Source organism: Salvelinus alpinus, chromosome 30 (genome assembly GCF_045679555.1).
Source record: "Salvelinus alpinus chromosome 30, SLU_Salpinus.1, whole genome shotgun sequence".
Taxonomy (NCBI): domain Eukaryota; kingdom Metazoa; phylum Chordata; class Actinopteri; order Salmoniformes; family Salmonidae; genus Salvelinus; species Salvelinus alpinus.
The window spans coordinates 43,763,284-43,782,337 of record NC_092115.1 but is presented as its reverse complement, the minus strand read 5'-3'; the positions used below and the strand labels follow the sequence as shown (position 1 = coordinate 43,782,337).

At 45.5% G+C, this 19,054-nt stretch overlaps 1 protein-coding gene across 11 annotated transcripts in view; it reads right to left on the bottom strand.

The window, feature by feature from the left end:
• Window positions 1-19,054, bottom strand: part of LOC139559581 (myomegalin-like) — an 86,041-nt gene that overhangs the window by 27,233 nt on the left and 39,754 nt on the right. For 9 of the 11 annotated variants that reach the window (XM_071375685.1, XM_071375692.1, XM_071375690.1 and 6 more), the window contains exons 1-14: window positions 10,883-13,381; window positions 8,130-8,267; window positions 7,841-7,960; window positions 7,625-7,717; window positions 7,198-7,422; window positions 6,919-7,077; window positions 6,753-6,854; window positions 6,510-6,647; window positions 6,212-6,391; window positions 5,666-5,860; window positions 5,269-5,451; window positions 4,935-5,165; window positions 4,690-4,796; window positions 4,335-4,477 (exon numbers count right to left, since the gene is read on the bottom strand). In XM_071375685.1, coding sequence (XP_071231786.1) covers window positions 4,335-4,477; window positions 4,690-4,796; window positions 4,935-5,165; window positions 5,269-5,451; window positions 5,666-5,860; window positions 6,212-6,391; window positions 6,510-6,647; window positions 6,753-6,854; window positions 6,919-7,077; window positions 7,198-7,422; window positions 7,625-7,717; window positions 7,841-7,960; window positions 8,130-8,267; window positions 10,883-12,235 — 3,367 coding nt within the window. In that variant the 5' untranslated portion in view covers window positions 12,236-13,381. Of the gene's footprint in view, window positions 1-4,334; window positions 4,478-4,689; window positions 4,797-4,934; window positions 5,166-5,268; window positions 5,452-5,665; window positions 5,861-6,211; window positions 6,392-6,509; window positions 6,648-6,752; window positions 6,855-6,918; window positions 7,078-7,197; window positions 7,423-7,624; window positions 7,718-7,840; window positions 7,961-8,129; window positions 8,268-10,882; window positions 13,382-18,192; window positions 18,247-19,054 lie in introns of those variants that run through there. The other 2 variants (XM_071375696.1, XM_071375688.1) reach the window with 2 other exon arrangements.

Here is a 19,054-nt window from a genome sequence, read left to right as displayed (position 1 = left end):
TTCTTCCTCCCTCTTTCTCTCCCTCTCTCTCTCCCCCTCTCTCTTTCCCTGGTCAGAATCAAATGTTATGTCAGGAGTAGACAGCCAAATATACACATTGAGCCCAGCCCAGCCATGGATAGGACAGCCCCTCTGTCTTCTGCCCAACCCTGTAGTGTGTGTGTGTGTGTGTGTGTGTTCACTCTGTGCTGGGGATATGGACACACACATACACACACACACACACACACACACTCTCCCTCTCTGTGGCGCTATGAGGCACGAAGTAATAACAACCACAAAGATCTATTTTTAACATTCTGTCATAGAATGCATGTTCATGCTTTTACACTATGATTTGACAATTAGATGTTCAATGCTTATTTTTTGTTGTTGTAGTTTCACCATATTAAAATGACAATTCAAGGACTTAAAGTGAGGGACAGACAGTAAATGAATCACTAATCACAGGGAATAAATAATAATCTCCCAGAAATGACTTTGTCAAAGCAAAAAAAGAACCAGGGGATTGACAATGATGGTGAAACATGGATACATTTGGGGGTTAAGTGGGTTAAAATCTTCCTAGAGGGGACAGGGTTGACGGAGGAACATGGAGACATTTGGAGGTTAAGTGGGTTAAATCTTCCTAGAGGTGTGATTGTTGACGGAGGAACATGGAGACATGTGGGGGTTAAGTGGGTTAAAATCTTCCTAGAGGTGACAGGGTTGACGGAGGAACATGGAGACATGTGGGGGTTAAGTGGGTTAAAATCTTCCTTGAGGTGACAGGGTTGACGGAGGAACATGGAGACATTTGGGGGTTAAGTGGGTTAAATCTTCCTAGAGGTGACAGTGTTGACGGAGGAACATGGAGACATTTGGGGGTTAAGTGGGTTAAAATCTTCCTAGAGGTGACAGTGTTGACGGAGGAACATGGAGACATTTGGGGGTTAAGTGGGTTAAATCTTCCTAGAGGTGACAGTGTTGACGGAGGAACATGGAGACATGTGGGGGTTAAGTGGGTTAAAATCTTCCTAGAGGTGACAGTGTTGACGGAGGAACATGGAGACATTTGGGGGTTAAGTGGGTTAAATCTTCCTAGAGGTGACAGTGTTGACGGAGGAACATGGAGACATTTGGGGGTTAAGTGGGTTAAATCTTCCTAGAGGTGACAGTGTTGACGGAGGAACATGGAGACATGTGGGGGTTAAGTGGGTTAAAGTCTTCCTAGAGGTGACAGTGTTGACGGAGGAACATGGAGACATTTGGGGGTTAAGTGGGTTAAAATATTCCTAGAGGTGACAGGGTTGACGGAGGAACATGTCAAAATGCTGAATTTTGGCACTTAAGCAAGTCTTTGTTTAAATAAAAAATCAGATTTATTTAATTCTCCATTTGGTCTCTATTTAATAGTAAACGGCTTTCAAATTTTCAATATTGGTGCACAATTCCTACTTAAAATATCAAAGGGACGCAAAATGCACCCATTTTGTGGAATGACCCTACCGTGTGCATTCTTCGCATAACGACGCACCTCTGCCTCCGTTTAGACCGAAGATAATGAAATCTTCTATGGAAGAGTCTTATGGGAGAGATTATTCTTGGTGAACTGCCTATAACTCACTTATAACACTTGGCATTGTGTATTATTCAGCCTACAGAACAGTAGCACATTTTGGACAGCTGGTGTGTCTGACACTATGACAGAGCTATTTGTCTGAAGGAGTTCATACACGTAACTGCCAAAATAAAGGAAACGTCAACATAAAGTGTCTTAGTAGGGCGTTGGGCCACCACGAGCCACCGGAACCGCTTCAATGCGCCTTGGCATAGATTCTACAAGTGTCTGGAACTCTATTGGAGTGATGCGACACCATTCTTCCACAAGAAATTCCGTCATTTGGTGGTTTGTTGATGCTGGTGGTGAACGCTGTCTTAGGTGCCGCGCCAGAATCTCCCATAAGTGTTTAATTGGGCTGAGATCTGGTGACTGAGACAGACACACACCTACACCCTTTAAACACCCTATGTTCCTTTGAGACCCCTCTTTCAATGTCACTGAGATCTCTTCTTCTAGCCATGGTAGCAAAATAAAGGGCAACTGGGCATTTTTATAAACGACCCTAAGCATGATGGGAAGTTCATTGCCTAATTAACTCAGGAACCACACCTGTGTGGAAGCACCTGCTTTCAAAATACTTTGAATCCCTCATTTACTTGTGTTTGATTTATTTTGGCGGTTACCTGTATGTACAATAGAAGCATCTCTCTGAACGCGTTATGAAATGGTATATTCATGTAATTATAGTTGAATGCTATATAATTACATGATATTACAGTTAAATCATGACATATAAACCATATGAACTAATCATTTTCACATCTCCGTGTCCAGTCCTTACCAGAGCCTCTGGTGGTGACGGTGAGACACATATGAAACACACAGATCCAGACCGTGCAGACATGTGATGTGCTAAATTCACAGGAGGCTGCTAAGGGGAAAATGGCTCATAATAATGGCCAGAACAGAGCTAATGGAATGGCATCAAATACCTGGAAACCATGTTTGATTTATTTGATACCGTCCACTAATTCCGCTCCAGCAATTTCCAGGAGCCCGTCCTCCCCAATTAAGGTGCCACCAACCTCCTGTGCTATCTGTATATACCTTGTATAATCTATCCTGTTAGATATAATGAATGGAAATCATTACTAGTGTGAGGCAGAAGGACTGTTTCACATAATATACTATACTGATTATGTTTTCTCATACCTAATAGTGACTTACCTGTGTCAACGTTGTCAATCCACATCACAGTAAACTAGCCATGCAAACAACATGCTGGGATTGCCATGCACGTGGCAGAGAAGTCATGGGTTAACGACAGAGATGGTAGTGTAACTCCCTAAAAACATGAGAGATCTCTTTCTTCTGTGAAAGAAAATGTGTTTTATAAGGATATTCTTAGAATATGTGTGAGCGTGTGTGAGAGTATGCGTGTGTGTGTATGCAAGTGTTTGTGGGCGGTAATGTTTAAGAGTGTGTTTTAAGCACAGAGACTATGGAGACAGAATGTAGAGACAGAGACGACTCTTCAGACAGGGATGAGAAAAGCACATGATCACCCCTTTCTTTCTTTCACCTCAGGGATAGACAGAACACTCGTTATCTGTTCTCTACTAGTTGGGGGTGAAGGGAGGGTTTGTTGTATTGGATAAGGGGGCAAAAAGGGAGAGGGAATCCAGTCCCCAATTTTTAAAAACAGGAAATATTTTATTTACTTTCCATTTCAAAGTACAATTTTTTTTACCCCAAATCTTAATTGAAAATTCCTTCACTAATCCCAAAATCCTTAAAACCTAATCAATCTGGACCAATCGAATCTCGAATGATTCTAGGTATAATCTTATTATCATGTCTTTATCACATCGTGATTGGTACAAAGTCTATCAATATAAATGCAAGAAATAGGCCTGCTATCTAAGATACTTGGGTTGTGGGGTATCGAAGAGGGATAACAAGGTTAACAAATAACTAAGATAAGGATTCTTAATTTGTTGAGAAAACACTATTGACTACTCACCTAGTGGTCCATGCATCGTCTTCGAGACTAAGAATAACTATGAGCAAATTACAGAATCTTTAAAACCTGTGGAATGGAGATCTGCGGAGGAATACTAACTACTTATACTAACTACTTGGCCATCCTTTTGATTTCAGCTAAAATATCTTGGGCCTGTATATGGTATGTACACAAAGATGTTATTAAATAATAAGATGGATGACTTGAAGACATTTACTGTAAGGCATGAGCTGGACTGTCTACACAACACATCACATTACCGTAAGGCTGGACACATTGACACCGAGAGACACAGTACAAATACAAAAATAGCATTACAGAACAGCCGCACTGCAAAGCATTACGCAGGCAGTTTGTAAAAACAATACAAACACAACAATTCAAAACACACTCACAGAATATATGAATAATAATAAATAATAAAACATCTGAGTTGCACGTTGCCACTTCATACAGTAATTAAAACCACCCCAAAAACGTGTTGTTGGTTAGAACAGGCATCGGTTATTGTGTGGTGTCTGTGTCATCCAAAGAGGAACAAAGTTGCCCATAGTCACTGACCTTAGGTCAGTATTGAGTGTTTGGATGACTAATGGTTAAGGTTAGGATTTAGGTGAATTTAAACCGATCCTAGATCTGCACCTAAGGGCAACTTCTACCTGCAGTGCATTTGTCTGACTCGTTGGTGCAGTGGCTAGACAGAATATCCTACAGAATTAGTAACAGTGCCCCCGGTAGCCCTGGAGGCCGGTCCCTGCCCGTCCCCACCTCCAAAGTCAGACTGCCTCTTAGCTGCCCTCTCCAGTGCCAGGGCGGTCTTCCGGGTCCTGGCTAGGACCTCCTCCAGCTGCCCTCGGAGTGCCTGAACAGAGTCCAGTTCGGTGTGCAGGGCCCGGGTCTTCTCTGAGCTGCTGAGAGAGGGGCAATGACACCGAACACAAACATCCTCAAACACTGATTGTGGTTTTAACAGTTGTTACTAGCCTACTACTGCATGCAGCAATGTGTACTGACACTGGCTTACACTGTCCACAAATGTGTGTATTTGTAGGCACCCAGGTGTGTGTATTTGTAGATGTGTTTATTCTTGGCCTCAGTGAAGGCCTCTGTTGCCATCTCCTACCTGTTTCCTCTGTCCTGGATGTGGCTCAGACTCTGGTATAGCCTCTTCTCTGCCCTCAGAGCATCATTCAGCCTGTGGTACTCACTGACCAACTGCTCCAGTACACTCTGACAGAGAGGTTGGGAAAAGGAAAGGGGGAGGAAGAGACAGAGAGTGAGAACACACACTCCACTCAGTAGGCACCAGACCTTAATTAACAAGGGCAATGTTGTAGACAAAGAAATAATTTCAGAGGAGAGGGATACCTGGTGGTCAGTTTTGGAGGGCTCCCTGGCTACTACTCCTGGGGCCAGGATCTTAAATCTATCCCCCTGCTTCTGGGCCTGCTCCTGGGCCTGAGCTAGAGCTGAACGCAGGGCTGAAATCTCCAGCTGAGCCTCCTTCTCCTTCTTCCTGACCAGCTGCAGCTCCTCCCGAATGGCCTGTACCTCTTCTGCCCCCTCTGGTGTGGAGAGCTCCATGCTCTCCTCCTGGCTCTGGGTGGGGAGGAGTAGGAGAGTTAGTGTGTGTGTGTGTGTGTGTGTGTGTGTGTGTGTGTGTGTGTGTGTGTGTGTTGTCATCCAGTGTCCCAGAATTCACCTGGATAAAAGCCTCTTTCTCCTTCAGCAGGTTCTGCAATCGCTCTGCCTCTCCCATTCTCTCCTTCTCGCTCTTCTTCCGAAGCTCACTCATTTCCCGTTCCTGTGACGACAGCTGCCTGCGAAGCTCCTGAAGCTGGCCCGTCCGCTCGCCAATCACTTGAGAGAGCCTATCAGAGCAGTCCTGGGAGAGGAGGTCGGAGGGAGAAAAGAGAGATTCTGAAATCGACTGTCACTTTATATGTTACGTCCATTCTATCATAAATGTTTCCATTTCTATAATAGACTATTGGATTTTTCTTAGTGATGTTGGGCTGAGTACACTGTACAGCTGACATAAGCTCATCATTCATATTCTCAGAGACAGGTCCTAGATCAAGGGTGTGTGTGTGTGGTACCTGTATGTACTGGTCCTTAGTGCTGATGGTGCTGAGCAGATCCTGGACCTGTGCTTGGTGTTCGTGGCTCTGGCGGCTGCGGTCTGACAGCAGTTCCTGAAACAGTTTCTCCTTCAGCGCGAGGCGAGCCTTCAGCTCCTCCACCACCCCACTGGGGCCTGCCTGGACCTTAGCCAGGAGGGCTGCCGTGAGGTCCTACACACACATAGGAGAAAACAAAACAAACACACACACACGTCAGTGTATCTGTCGTTTTTGGAGGGGTCAGAAATAAGAGCAGGTTTTTCCTCATTGGACTAGTTTGAGGTTGTTAAAGCACTGCAAGTCATTCATATCAACCAACAATGAAAAACGTCAACAATGGAGAGAAACTAGTGGAGAAACGTGTGTCCTTTGGTTACAAGAACAAACAGAACGCAAACTGGTGGTACAGCCAGTCCTTACTAGTGTGACCTATCTGAGCTGTTGATCTAGTTTAGCGCACGCATGTTTTTGCGTATGTGTTTGTATTTGTGCGTGTGTGTGTGTGTGTCTTTGTGTGTTTACCTGTGTCTCCTGGCTGCGTGTCTGCAGGGCAGTCTGTAGCTGGCTGATGAGCGTGTCTCTCTCTCTCAGAGTGCACTTCTCTCTCTCCTCACTCCGCTGCTGGAGCCACTGCAGGTTCCTGTGAGCTTCGGCTGCCTGCTCCACATCCAGCTCCTTGCCCCGCACCAACGCATCCAGACTCTATCACAAAGCAAACAGTAAAAACACCTCAATGTATATAGATGTGCCGTGTGTGAGAGTGGGTGTATCCTCATGGTTGCTCGAGGTATCGTCCTTTATAGTGTGTGTGTGTTTGTACCGTGATGGTCTCCTCGTTGTTGGACAGTATACAGCGCAGTCTCTCCAGGTCTCGCTCCTTCTCTCTAAGGGCCAGCTGTAGTCTCCTCACCTGCTCCTCCCTCTCCTCCAGACCACTGAACTTCTCATCTATCGACCGCTGGACGGAGAAAGAGAACATCAATCATTATTATTAGTGTCCATCCATCCATCCATCCATCCATCCATCCATCCATCCATCCATCCATCCAGTAAGTGTCCTTACCTCCAATGCTCTGTCCCTGTCTCTGATGCGTTCTCTCAGTTTGTCCAGCAGAGCATCTCTGGGTTTGGAGCTGTCTGCTGATTCCGGGAGTTCAGAGTACTCCTACAAAGGGTGAGGGAGATAGGGTCAGTGTGTGTGTGTGTGTGTGTGGGTTTATGTCTCTCACCTGTAGCTGCCTCTCCTTGTCCTGAAGGGAGTGTTTGAGCTGGGTGATGCTCTTGTCTCTCTCCTGAACTTCTGTGCGTCTCTCCGCCTTACTCTCCTCCAGCCGAGCCTCTTTAGCCCGCAGCTCAAAGCCAGACTGAGCCAGGGCACTGCGCAAGTCCTACAGTGGGACAGAGGATAGGTTACACACACCACCTACATCATTGCTACAGGGGTCCAGATTGTACACACACACACACACACCAACACATCCACACACAGAGCACACACACACACGCACCTGGTTGTGTTTGTCGGTGACCTCCCTGTGCTGCAGTGCCTCCTTTAGGTCAGAGTGGAGTCTGTCTTTAGCTCTGCTCAGGTCCTCGGCCTGTCTCTGGCTCTGTCTCTGGCCTCTCTGACTGGCCTCCAGCTCCAGGCCCAGGGTGAACAGAGAGCTCTGTAACCCCACCAACTCACCCTGAAGCTGGGCTAAACTCGCACCCTCACTGCCCCCCTCTGGATCCTGGGAGAGAGGACCAAACGATCAAAAACCACTGGGGTTAGACTGGTCATAAAGAAAGGGCGTCTCCATCCATCCACCCATCCACCCATCCATCCACCCATCCATCCATCCATCCATCAACAGTTGGGTTATTATGGCCCTTTATTAACTGGTATGCTGCTGAGTGCTTGTCTGGACCTGTCTGGGGTGTGTGAGGTCTCACCTCAGTGTGTGTGATCTGGTTGCGGTGGGCCATCTCTCTCAGCTTACACAGTGTGGCGTTCTGCCCCTCAATTAGCTGGTACAGCTCCTCGGCCTGAAGAGGACATAGCGAATATTCTGCAAATCACTACTGAGTGTGTGCTCAAATGTAGTCCCCTGGCTGCGTCTCAGAACGGTTCTGGGGCAGCAATGTAACCTCAGTGTAGACCACACATACCTCGTTATCCTTGGTACTGACAGAATCGGTCAGGCATTGGATGGTGCGCTCCTGGAAATTAGCTCCCTGGCGTATGGAACGCAGTTCACACTCCATCTCAATGAGCTTCTCCTGCAACTTCTGGAGAGGGAGGGAGGGAGGAGGGAAACAGAGAGAGAGAAAGAGCGAGAGAGGATGAGTAAGTAGAGAGAGAGAGAGACAAAGGGGACAAGAAAGTGTCTGTGTGTGTGTTTGTGTGTAATGGTATGCGTTTGATGTATAGATGGGTAATGTCTCTCTGTAGCCGTACAGCGTTGTTGGCTTCGCTCTCCTGGCTCTTGGCCTGCAGGGACTGGACCTGCAGCTGGGCCTTCTGCAGCTCACTGACACACTGACCTGCTGCACACTCATACTGGTTCAACTGGCTCTGCTGCTCCTCGATCAGAGTCTGGAATACACACACACACACACACACACACACACACACACACACACACACACACACACACACACACACACACACACACACACACACACACACACACACACACACACACACACACACACACACACACACACACACACACACACACATTACAGTCCACGTTTACCGAATCTCGCTTCGCTCACAAATGAATACTATGGGAGAGATAGAGACAACAGACCTGAGAGACACATCTGTATCAGGAAAAGGAACAATGCACTGAGCTGGACTGTTGGTGACTGTACTTTCCAAACCAAATGTTCTGTTCACCCATCTTTGTATGCTGTTAAAAGCAGATCCATCCTGCGGATATTCTCTCGAGAGCTCCCTGTGTTTTCGAGTGTGTGTTAAGTGCTCTGCGGTGCCCCTAACGTAACTTACGTAACCAGCGTGTCACCATCTCCCTTACAGCACTCACATCCTATATTTATAGGTTTACACTACGGGAGGAAATCCCACAACACACACACATGTAAGTAATATAAATACGTTAAATCCCTGTTAGAATGGGAACATAGGCTGATATTATGAGCTGGTAAAATCTTCTTATACTGTAATACATAGAGTAGAGGTCCAAAGAGCTACAGTTGACTATAGATACTTAAAGGTCCAAGCCAAAAACATACTACATAGCCATAGTCCAGGCCATTTGAGTAGCACGGAGAGATACCGCACCTGCCATAGAAATAGAATTACTTTGAATTAGAAAGTCCATTCTAGTAATTATATGCCTATGGTACATGCTATAATATAATGACATCCACTAGCCTGGTCTGACATTGCGCGGTAGTATCAGGGTTTGCTGCCTCCGAGGCTTATCGCTGCTGTGAAAATAGGCCAATAGTGGTGCCACTCCACTCCATGTCCCCCCATGCGCTAACCTAGTTTAGTGAACAGGGCTGGGGCTGGCTGAGGCCTGAAATCACATTCACATTAAGGAATGCTCCTAAATCAGACACAGACACTGCCTGAATCTCTGCCACAGACTATTATCTACTGAGGCTCACAGAGGAGCGAGAGTCAAGATGATTGTAATTGAGCGCGCATAGAGCCACTGTACCAAAGCACCCAATGAACCTTCATTTTATTCCAAAAGGATGCTTACATATCTTCTGTATACCGTGTTTGCTCTTCATTTCAAGGGCCTTGGTTAGACTGCAAGGCAACATGACGTGAGACAGCCTACTCTTTGTTTTGCAGTAATACACTGAGCTTTAAGTACAGAGATCCAGCTTTAAGAGTCCGGGATGCAACTTGATTATGGAAAGAGAACCTGGATTTGTCAACGCAGTTCTCACCACTCATCAGATTTCTGTAGCAGCCCCAAGGCAAATACCTGCTATTTGCATTAATTATTTGAGGATATACACTGAGTATAGAAAACAGTACGACATCCAGGTGAAAGCTATGATCCCTTATTGATGTCACTTGTTAAAGCCACTTCAAAATCAGTGTAGATGTAGGGGAGGGGACAGGTTCAATAAGGATTTTTAAGCCTTGAGACAATTGAGACATGGATTGTGTATGTGTGCCATTCAGAGGGTGAATGGGCAAGACAAAAAATGTGTCTTTGAACAGGGTAGGGTACAAAACACCGTTTTGTGTCAAGAACTGGGGGGGGGGGGGGGGGGGGCGCAACTCAATACTAGGAAGGCGTTCCTAATGTTTGGTTTACTGTAGGTAGATCATACACAGTACCTCAGGTTCTACAAATGTAGGATCTTAATTTGATCACACTGTTGTGACAAATTCAAAACATGTATTGTATTCAAGGTTTATAAAGGCTTCTGAAGTTAGTCATTTCCAGTTTGGAAAATTTCAGACTTGGTTTTCCTTTTCGAAAAATGTATTAACCTCTACAAACGTTTCCATAAATTATAATAATTCATATTTCCTGTTGCTGCAGGATTCTTTTCCTGCTGTAGCAAACTGGCTCAAATCAAGTACCTCTGTACTGTGAAGATGACAATATCATTCTAGGTTTGTTAATGTGCCTCTGTGGTTGGCCAACCATGACAGCCCCACTCTCTGACCGCACACACACTCATTAGTATGGCTGACTGGCCTGACGGCTCTACATGAGAATCCCTCACTGCTTTTAACACACAGACACACAAACAAAACACACACATGTAGACACCTGAGTCACACAATGATCTCACAGACACAGATGCACCCGCACATATACACACATTGATTCCAGTGCTACGGAGCGCACATCCTCTGTGCATCCTCTCTGGAGAGGGAGAGAGGGGGCGGGGGAGGAGAGGTTAACGTGATGTAGATGGACAGCTGGATTATCCAGCTAATTAGCCCGGAGTGTGGTGAGATCACGGAATGTTCTCACGGTTGGGAGCACTGCACTGTGCTGAATTCACAGATAACTAACTAACCTTCTGGAATAGTCTCCATATTCTGAGATTTGTATATCTGTAGATGATTAAAATATGCCACAAAAAGGTTTGTAGTATAATAAGGTATCCTATTGAAATAAATTAAAAACTCCTTTTGATTTCAGCTAACTACAGACCAGTGGTGAACCAATGGCCAGAGCTGACTGGAGAGCTGCAGTGTTATACCTGGTGGGGGCGTGGGGGAGGACACTCATGATACAGATCCTCCCACAGCTCCTCCATCTCAGCAAGGTCCAGACCCCCATCTAGCCCTCCATCCAGCCTGATCAGAGGGTCCTCCAGGTCGGGCACATGGACATGAATCTCCCCCTCTCCATTCAGACCTCCATACAGCAACCCCAAGGCTGGCTCATGGAAGCTCAGTCTGGAGCCTCCGCTGCTGGGGCTCTGTCTGTTGAGTACAGGCAGTCTGCTTCCCTTGGGGCTCTGGACTGGCCGGTACACACAGTTCTGGACCAGGCAGAGGGCCAGTGAGAGGCGGGTGGCTGACCTCAGTGGAGTCACCAGGTGGTGCTCCTCGGAGAGGGAGTCGGAGAACCGATCATCCAGGGGGTCCTGGGGATACTCTAGCCCCTCGTCCCCATCTTGGATTGCAGACAGCTGGGTAGATTCTCCGGTTATGTCCAGGGAGTCTATAGAGGGGCTGGAGCTGGCTCGGCCCACCAGGGTACGGTCGCTGTCCGAAGCCCGGGGCGTAGGGTTGGACCCAGGGATCAGCGTGAGCGAGGAGGGGGTCCCCTCTGGATCTTTCTCCCCTCCTCTTCCACGTCCTCCTCCAATCACGCTGACCGAATACCTCGTCAATGGGTCACAGGAAATACTCCGTGCCAACTTCCTGGGTACTTTACACACAGCCTCGTAGTCTGAGTCCACCACTCGCCACACCGTGCACCCTCGGCACTTCCTGGGTGAACGCGTGACAGTCCCACAGCGCTGTGACCCCACAGCCGTCACCTCTGACGCAGGCCCTGCGCACTGTGGGGGAAGCCCATGATGATGATGGTGACCCCCGAACTCTAACCCCTCCTCAGCCCAGGACTCATACAGAGAGTACACCAAGTCCTCCTGGAGCAGGGCACAGTACTTAGCATGGGTCAGACCGGACATGTCCACCATACCATCCCCCTGTACCCTTCCTCCCCCTCCTCCCGTATCCCCAGGCCCAGTAATGGCCCCTCCACCACTGCCTCCATCCTCCCTGTTGGTCTTCCGGTAGAGGCCACCGATGAGGCCCCGTAGCCGGTGTTTCTCCTGGAGCAGCCTCTGCAGCCGTTCAATGGACAGAGCCTCCACCCGGGCAATCACCGTGTCAAACCTATACATGCGGTCCAGTATGAAGGCACACTTAGAGCAAGCGAACTCGCCGCGGCCGTCGCGGATCAGCTCTCGCCCCAGGGCGTGGGACAGGAGCACCTGCAGTTTGAGTTTGGAGGCGGGGTGGAAGATCCATCGCCGTTGGTTACCGCAGAGCTCCCTCGCGCAGATACGACACGCCTCCTTCATTCTGATGTCCAGCATTCCACACACACACAGTCAAGACGGAGGTCATTCACCTGAGCTTGGTGAATGCTTAGTCTAATGCCCGAAAACACCTTCATTTTGTATGATAAACAAGAACCTTTGTATTAAACTTCCATTTGCCTGAAGAATGAATGGCGTTCCCATTTCCCCAGAGTTCTTCCGCTGACGTCACCTCTGATGCTCCTTGGTGGGGTTGAGGTCCCGGGTTGCCGTTAAGTGTTGTATAAATAATTAATAACATTTGATTGATGGAGGTGAATGAGATGATGCGATGCTGTTATTTAGCATCCAGTATGACTGCTCATCCATCCACATCTGTGTATTATATCATTTATTAAGATGTGAATATAGGCATATTGCATGGAACAGTCCTCTTATCGGTTTCTCTCTCTTCAGAAGAGATGCAAAACAAACAGCAGCCATGTGGTTTCAGACAAATAAATACCACTAAAATTCAATATAAACAACAGATAGAGAGTCATTGGAGAAACTAAAATATTGTTACTGGTAGCCTGCAAAGGAAAAGCAGACAGCAGCTCACAAAATCCAATCCTCTAGATATAATGCCTTTTTCCCCTCTTCATATTCTGCCAGAGTTGCTGTTTCCATAGGAGTGTAAAGCCGTTGGATGGATTCTAATAGCATATTGCTTGTTTGAGCAGCAGATGGCAGCCAGCAAGTCGTCCAGTATCCTTGGTCACCGATTCTGTTGCATTCCGTAATGGAAATTCTGATGCAATGACTTAAATCCGAAAGGGAAATATAAAGTCATTCTGGTGTTATATTCCCTAAATACACATGAGCCTTTCCTCCTTTCGCTTCCGGTTGTTTCATTTCGCGTTTCCCAACACAAGAAAAACACGCGTACGTTCCGCTGCATCACTTGGTTTGGCTGTCATGGGAGCCTCCCGCTTGATCAGGTTGATCATCACCGGTAGGCTACCGCCGTATCCCTTTAACCAAACACCGTCACTGCAGAGAATTGACACACCAAAACAATTACTTCGGTAGCGGCATATCAATTCATGATTTATTATATCAACGGTGAAGATGGCGCGCTTCAGCCCAGCGGTATAGTAGATCCTTTTGGTAGATAATGATGTGGCAACGTTGTAGTACTAGCAAGAACGGCTGCAGCGGCGGAGCGCACCATTTCACGCGCTAGGGGTGCTAAAATATCTAATCGTCTATATCAATATATTAAAAAGTAGTCCTATATGACATGATAATACCGGTTTTACTGTGATATAATAAGAAGTTCATTTAAAGCTAAAATTCAATCAATTTTGTCAATGTTGTAATAAAATATTTTGATAATCTACAAAATGTCACCCGGGGTGCCATTAGTTATTTTGGTCCAGTCTACACTAAACTTTGTATTCGCTTCACTGAGCAGGTGAAATGCCTACTAGCATTTAGTAGCATATAGTGACATTAGTGTTTGCATAAACTCTTACACGATGTAAAGCAGTAGATATATTTTAAATAATATTTAAAAAAATAATAACATTATTTTCTCAAAATTTTGTCATAATAACCACCAGATTAGGGCTCCCGATTGGCGCAGTGGTCTAAGGCACTGCATCTCAGTGTAAAAGGTGTCACTACAGTCCCTGGTTTGAATCCAGGCTGAATCACATCTGGCTGTGATTGGGAGTCCCATAGGGCGGCGCACAATTGGCCCATTATCGCCGGGGTAGGCCATCATTGTAAATAGGAATTGGTTAAAAGTTTAAAAAAATATATATAATTGAGCTTTTAAGGGGGCAATATCAATTTCTTATTAAAAAAATAGTATTTAATTTTTACCCCCTTTTCTCCCAATTTCGTGATTACGATCTTGTCTCATCGCTGCAACTCCTCAACGGGCTCGGGAGCTGAAGTTCAAGTCATGCGTCCTCCAAATCGCGCTTTTTAACACCCGCTCGCTTAACCCGGAAACCAGCAGCACCAATGTGCACCAATGAGCCCAGTAAAGCCCCCCCAGCCAAACCCTCCCCTAACCCGGACGACGCTGGGCCAATTATGCGCCGTCCTATGGGACTCCCGGTCACATTGGGCTCAAACCCCAGGCTGTAGCGACGTCACAACACTGCAATGAAGAGCCTTAAACCGCTCGGAGCGCAGTTTGGCAGGTCATGTTTCGGAGGATGCATGACTCGACCTTCGCCTCTCCCGAGCCCATCGGGGAGTTGCAGCGATGAGACAAGATTGAAATTGGGGGAAAATGGGTAAAATACACACAGAAAAAAAAAGATAATGGCACACACAGTCAGCCAGCCAGAGAGTTGACTTGGACTACAGTGTAATTTTCAGTGAACGGGTAGACTAGGCTCCATAACCTTTCCATCCTTGTGTTTCTAGCCTCTTCTATATGCAAATAAGATCTCCTAAATAGACTTACAAGTAAAGGCCTTCAATGCATTTCAAAGCAGAGGGGATACATCTGGACCCTAGATTTAGCTTTTGTCAGGAAAACATATCAGGAAAATACTTCCATAATAGTGAAGGTGGTCACTCTAGCTCGATCATTAATCAAAAATGGGAAGAAAACAATAAAGCTCCCCATTTATATAGTCCAGATCTGCCATGTATGACATAATTGTACGAGTGGGATATAACCGTAGTGGGTGGAAACAGTGTTAGTTACACAACTGAGCAGATCTGAACAGATGGTCTGGCCACGGCTCTCATAGCTCCAGATGCTGCTAAGAGCTGCGATAATATGTTTCTATTCTACTCAGTCTTCCTGACTGACCACATACCCTGACCAGGGACAAATCTGGACCCTAGATATAGCACATGGCCATCAAGTCACGTGGTCAAGAAAAATGATTGGATATTGTATTGTATTATATTCTAGAACTGTATATCACAGGAGGACCAGGCTCCAATGCCTTCAACCAGGCATCTGTCTGCAATATATAGATGACTACATAAAGCTATCCATCACAACTAGCCATAAGGCAGAGAGGAACCATGCTGTAAAGCAGAGAGGGAAATACCATGACACAGTAGAACAAGGGGGCCATGAAACTGGTTACTACGACTACAAATGCTACAAGGAGAGAACAAAGAGAGAGGCATTTGTGGTGCAGTGTGCACAAGCAATGGTGGACGGGTGACCGCTATTGTAGCGGGTGCTGTGAATGAAGGGATGTTGAAATGAAGGTAAACCGGTTTTGATGTTTTGATTGAAATTAATGATTGCATTTTCGGCAACATGAGGGATGCTGCCGCATATCAATCATATAAACTCACTTAGTGACAAGGGCAAACCAGTGACATCAAAACATCACATTGGCTACACCGTGAGTACACAACATTTCAAATATGGTTTGGCTGTGTGAATAAATTAGCTGTACAAAACTACATTATGCTTTAAGCTCAAGCTCAATGGAATCTGCAGTGACCGTGTATCCCTGATGGTGTACAGACAGACAGTCATGCACTCACACTGTGACTTATCAGCTTTGGTCCTCAAAATAACATGTTGCCTCAAAACAGAATTTTACATGGCTAGAGATGACTACTAGGCCCAGGTCTCCCTTGGAAAATTAATTTTGTTATCCCCAAAGGGACAACTGTGTTATATAAAGCCAAGAGTAAGATATGAATCACAACAACAACCTGTGATTGTGCTCATACTTAACTATGCTTCATTTTCAAACCCACGTAGGCTTCATTGCCTTACTATATGAGTGTATGAAGAGGCAGCCATTTTCCCGAAGGGCAGAGCTGACCTTATGTCCTAGCTCAGCTTCTCACTAGTGCCTGATTATGGCTTAAAATTTTAGTGGCTTAAAATGATAGTTTGAGAGTGGTTGGGGGTCCTTGATTAAGCTTGTTGAGGATTTGGGATTTAAAATGAGGACTGCTTAAGTACGAAAAATCTTCTTCGGGTAGAGTCCACCGCGACATCAGAGTTGCTTCAAACTCCTCTTTAAGCATAGCAAGCAAGAGAGAGAGCTGGAAACAACAAATCACACAAAAAAGTACTTGTCTCTCCTCTTCTTGAGAACAACATCAAATTAGATCATTTATTTGATTTTGTGCCCTAGCATAAATAGCATCAGCTGCCACTGTCCTTTCCCTACAGCCCATCACAGTACATTTATTTCACCACATTTCTCTCCCCTGGACGGCCTGACATTTTGATTGATCTCATTAGCCGTGGTGTCTGGGGAACCAATTAGAAGCTAGGTGTTAGTGTCTGTCTTAGACAACACAACTTGATATCTGTGTGTGTGTGTGTCATTGTTAGCACCAGAAGGTCAGCATGACCTATTGACAACCTTGCTGAAACACGAGCCACTTAAATGCACACCAACACATATGCTTGCACGCACACTCACTCAAAGTACATGGATTTTTACAACGGTGGGGGAGTGCCAAGATGGAGGTTCTGTGGCTTCAAAACAGCACACCCAGTCAGTCATCTAGTGTATATATAAATTTATTGATTCAGACGCTTACAAGTGCACACGCGGCAAGCAACCTTTCTGTCTTGTATACAGTTGTGTACACACGATTGAGTTCATATATAGAACACGTTGACAGACAGGTGAAAAACAAATTCTACCTCACTATAAGGCGGAACTACAGGCCAGAATATAATGATGTTTAGGTCATTTGCTGTCATTAATGTGGCAAATAAATACAAAGTCTAATGTATGCCATTGCCTATGCCTGTTCCTCTTATTCATTCGTTTTCCACTTGCAAAGACCCCTCCTCCTGATATCGATTGGCCCTTTAAATGCAACAATGATCCATTCAGCCTAAGTGACAGCCAGCTAGCGGTGGTGGCCCTGGGCAGTAGGGCAGCGTCACTGTGTGAAATCTGAGCTGATATCGGTCCTGGCAGGCACATTTGCATCCCAGAGCCAAGCTGATTTACAAGGTAAAATGCCTTTAGAGGCACACTGGGGCTTTGACTGCTTCTATTGAGAAACTCCCACTACAACAAATATGTGTAGGATTCAAAGCTGTTGCCAGATGAATAGAGCCAAGAGCCTTGGGAGTCAACATGAGAGAAATACACGTGATCATATCATACTAATGAATTGTAATGACGAGCAATAGATAATGACTAATAAGTGATAATGGCTCAGAAGAGATAACTGTTGATTAGCAAAACTAACAAGTGACAACGATCAACCAAACAATCTTGCTCAAACTGACAGGTGTACAGTGTGGATACACTACACTGTACTGCAGCCTTACTTCAGTTGTAGGCCTGTGAGGTGTTGTAACACTTTTTTTACACTTGAAATAGCGTTGGATTTCTTTTCACTTGACACACAGTACCACACAACACCTATTTAATTTCTATGACCTAGCTCCACTCCAGTCGACACACACCCGTAAGCCTGTTATGCTGCTGTCTGTGTAACCTGAGAACCCCTCTCAGAATATGACTGATGAGAATGGAAAATGTGTGTGGTCTGTTCATAAATACATCTTCACATAATTTGTTTACCACAGACTAAAATAACCCAGGTCACCCTCCCTTCAGGCCGACAGCTCCCAACACAATACACAGGGATTAACAGCCATAGAGACATCGACGCAGACTGATCTAGGAATGCTTTATTACTCAGGTCTAGCAGCTGCTCTTTACTGAGAACTTATGTGGTTGTCATCTAACAATGGCTACTTTACTTTCAATGAATTCAATCAACTGCAAAGAAACAAAATACTTTAGTGGGTTATTTGATTTTCATGTACTTTTCTTTCGATGGTGACTACATCTTCTGTAGTGAATGTTACCTTACTTGGTGTGCCTGTCTGTCTGCTATGCATTTGTTATCCAGTAGAGGGCCTGCTCTCACCAACAGAGTGGGACCTGGTGCAGGCCTATCACCTCAAAGTGCATACTCTTTATTTATCTTAATAAAGAACTCAAAGCTGCGATGTTAAGTGTGTTTTTGTGCTCACTTCAGGATTCACTCACCTGCATCTCCTGCTCAATGCGCAGTCTCTCCCTGCCCAGCTCCTCCTGGTAGAACTGTAGGAGAAACAGCTGGGTTAGAAAAGTAGGCTTGTGTGTGTATGTGAGTTGTGTTTGAGTGATGGTGATATCTGTCCGACAGAGGGTACTATCTCATTCTCACCAAAGAAGTACAACAGCTGTAGTGGTGATCAGATCATTCAGAGAGTAGCAACACCACATGCAACACTACCCCTCCCTGCCTGCTACCACAACAACACAACTTAACACATCACACAACACAACAGACAGATTGAGCAGAATCATCTGCATGGGTTACAGTAGATATAAATGAAATTAAATGATTCTGAACCAGATTAAAGCATTACGTTTTACTTCTCCGTCTTATGACAACTCCATTGACAATGAAAAATTGATGTCCCGACTCCTAAATCAAGACAATGTTCGATTTTGACCACTGAAAGGATTTAGAAAAATAAGTCATATTTTTATTGGGTAAATACCTTTAGTGACCTTTAGTGGACTGAAGTAGGCTTGAACACAAATAGGCAGGTCGCTATGTGCTTTTTGACCGTGGTGTTTATGTGTGTGTTGCGCTGTGTTAGCTATAGGTGTGTTCCCACATAATAGACAGATGTGTTCGCGTGCATGGGGACAGGGGAGATATGAGGAAGAGGAGGAGAGGTATGGGAGAAGAATGGGTATGGGTGATTATTTGTATTATTATTCATATTTCTTTGGTACTTTTATTTATTCAGGGGCGCCCAACTGAGAACAGGGTCTCATTCACAATGGTGCCCTGAGTACAAACATTTTCAGAATCAAGAAAAAGGAACATTTCAAATAAAACAAGATGACCAACAAA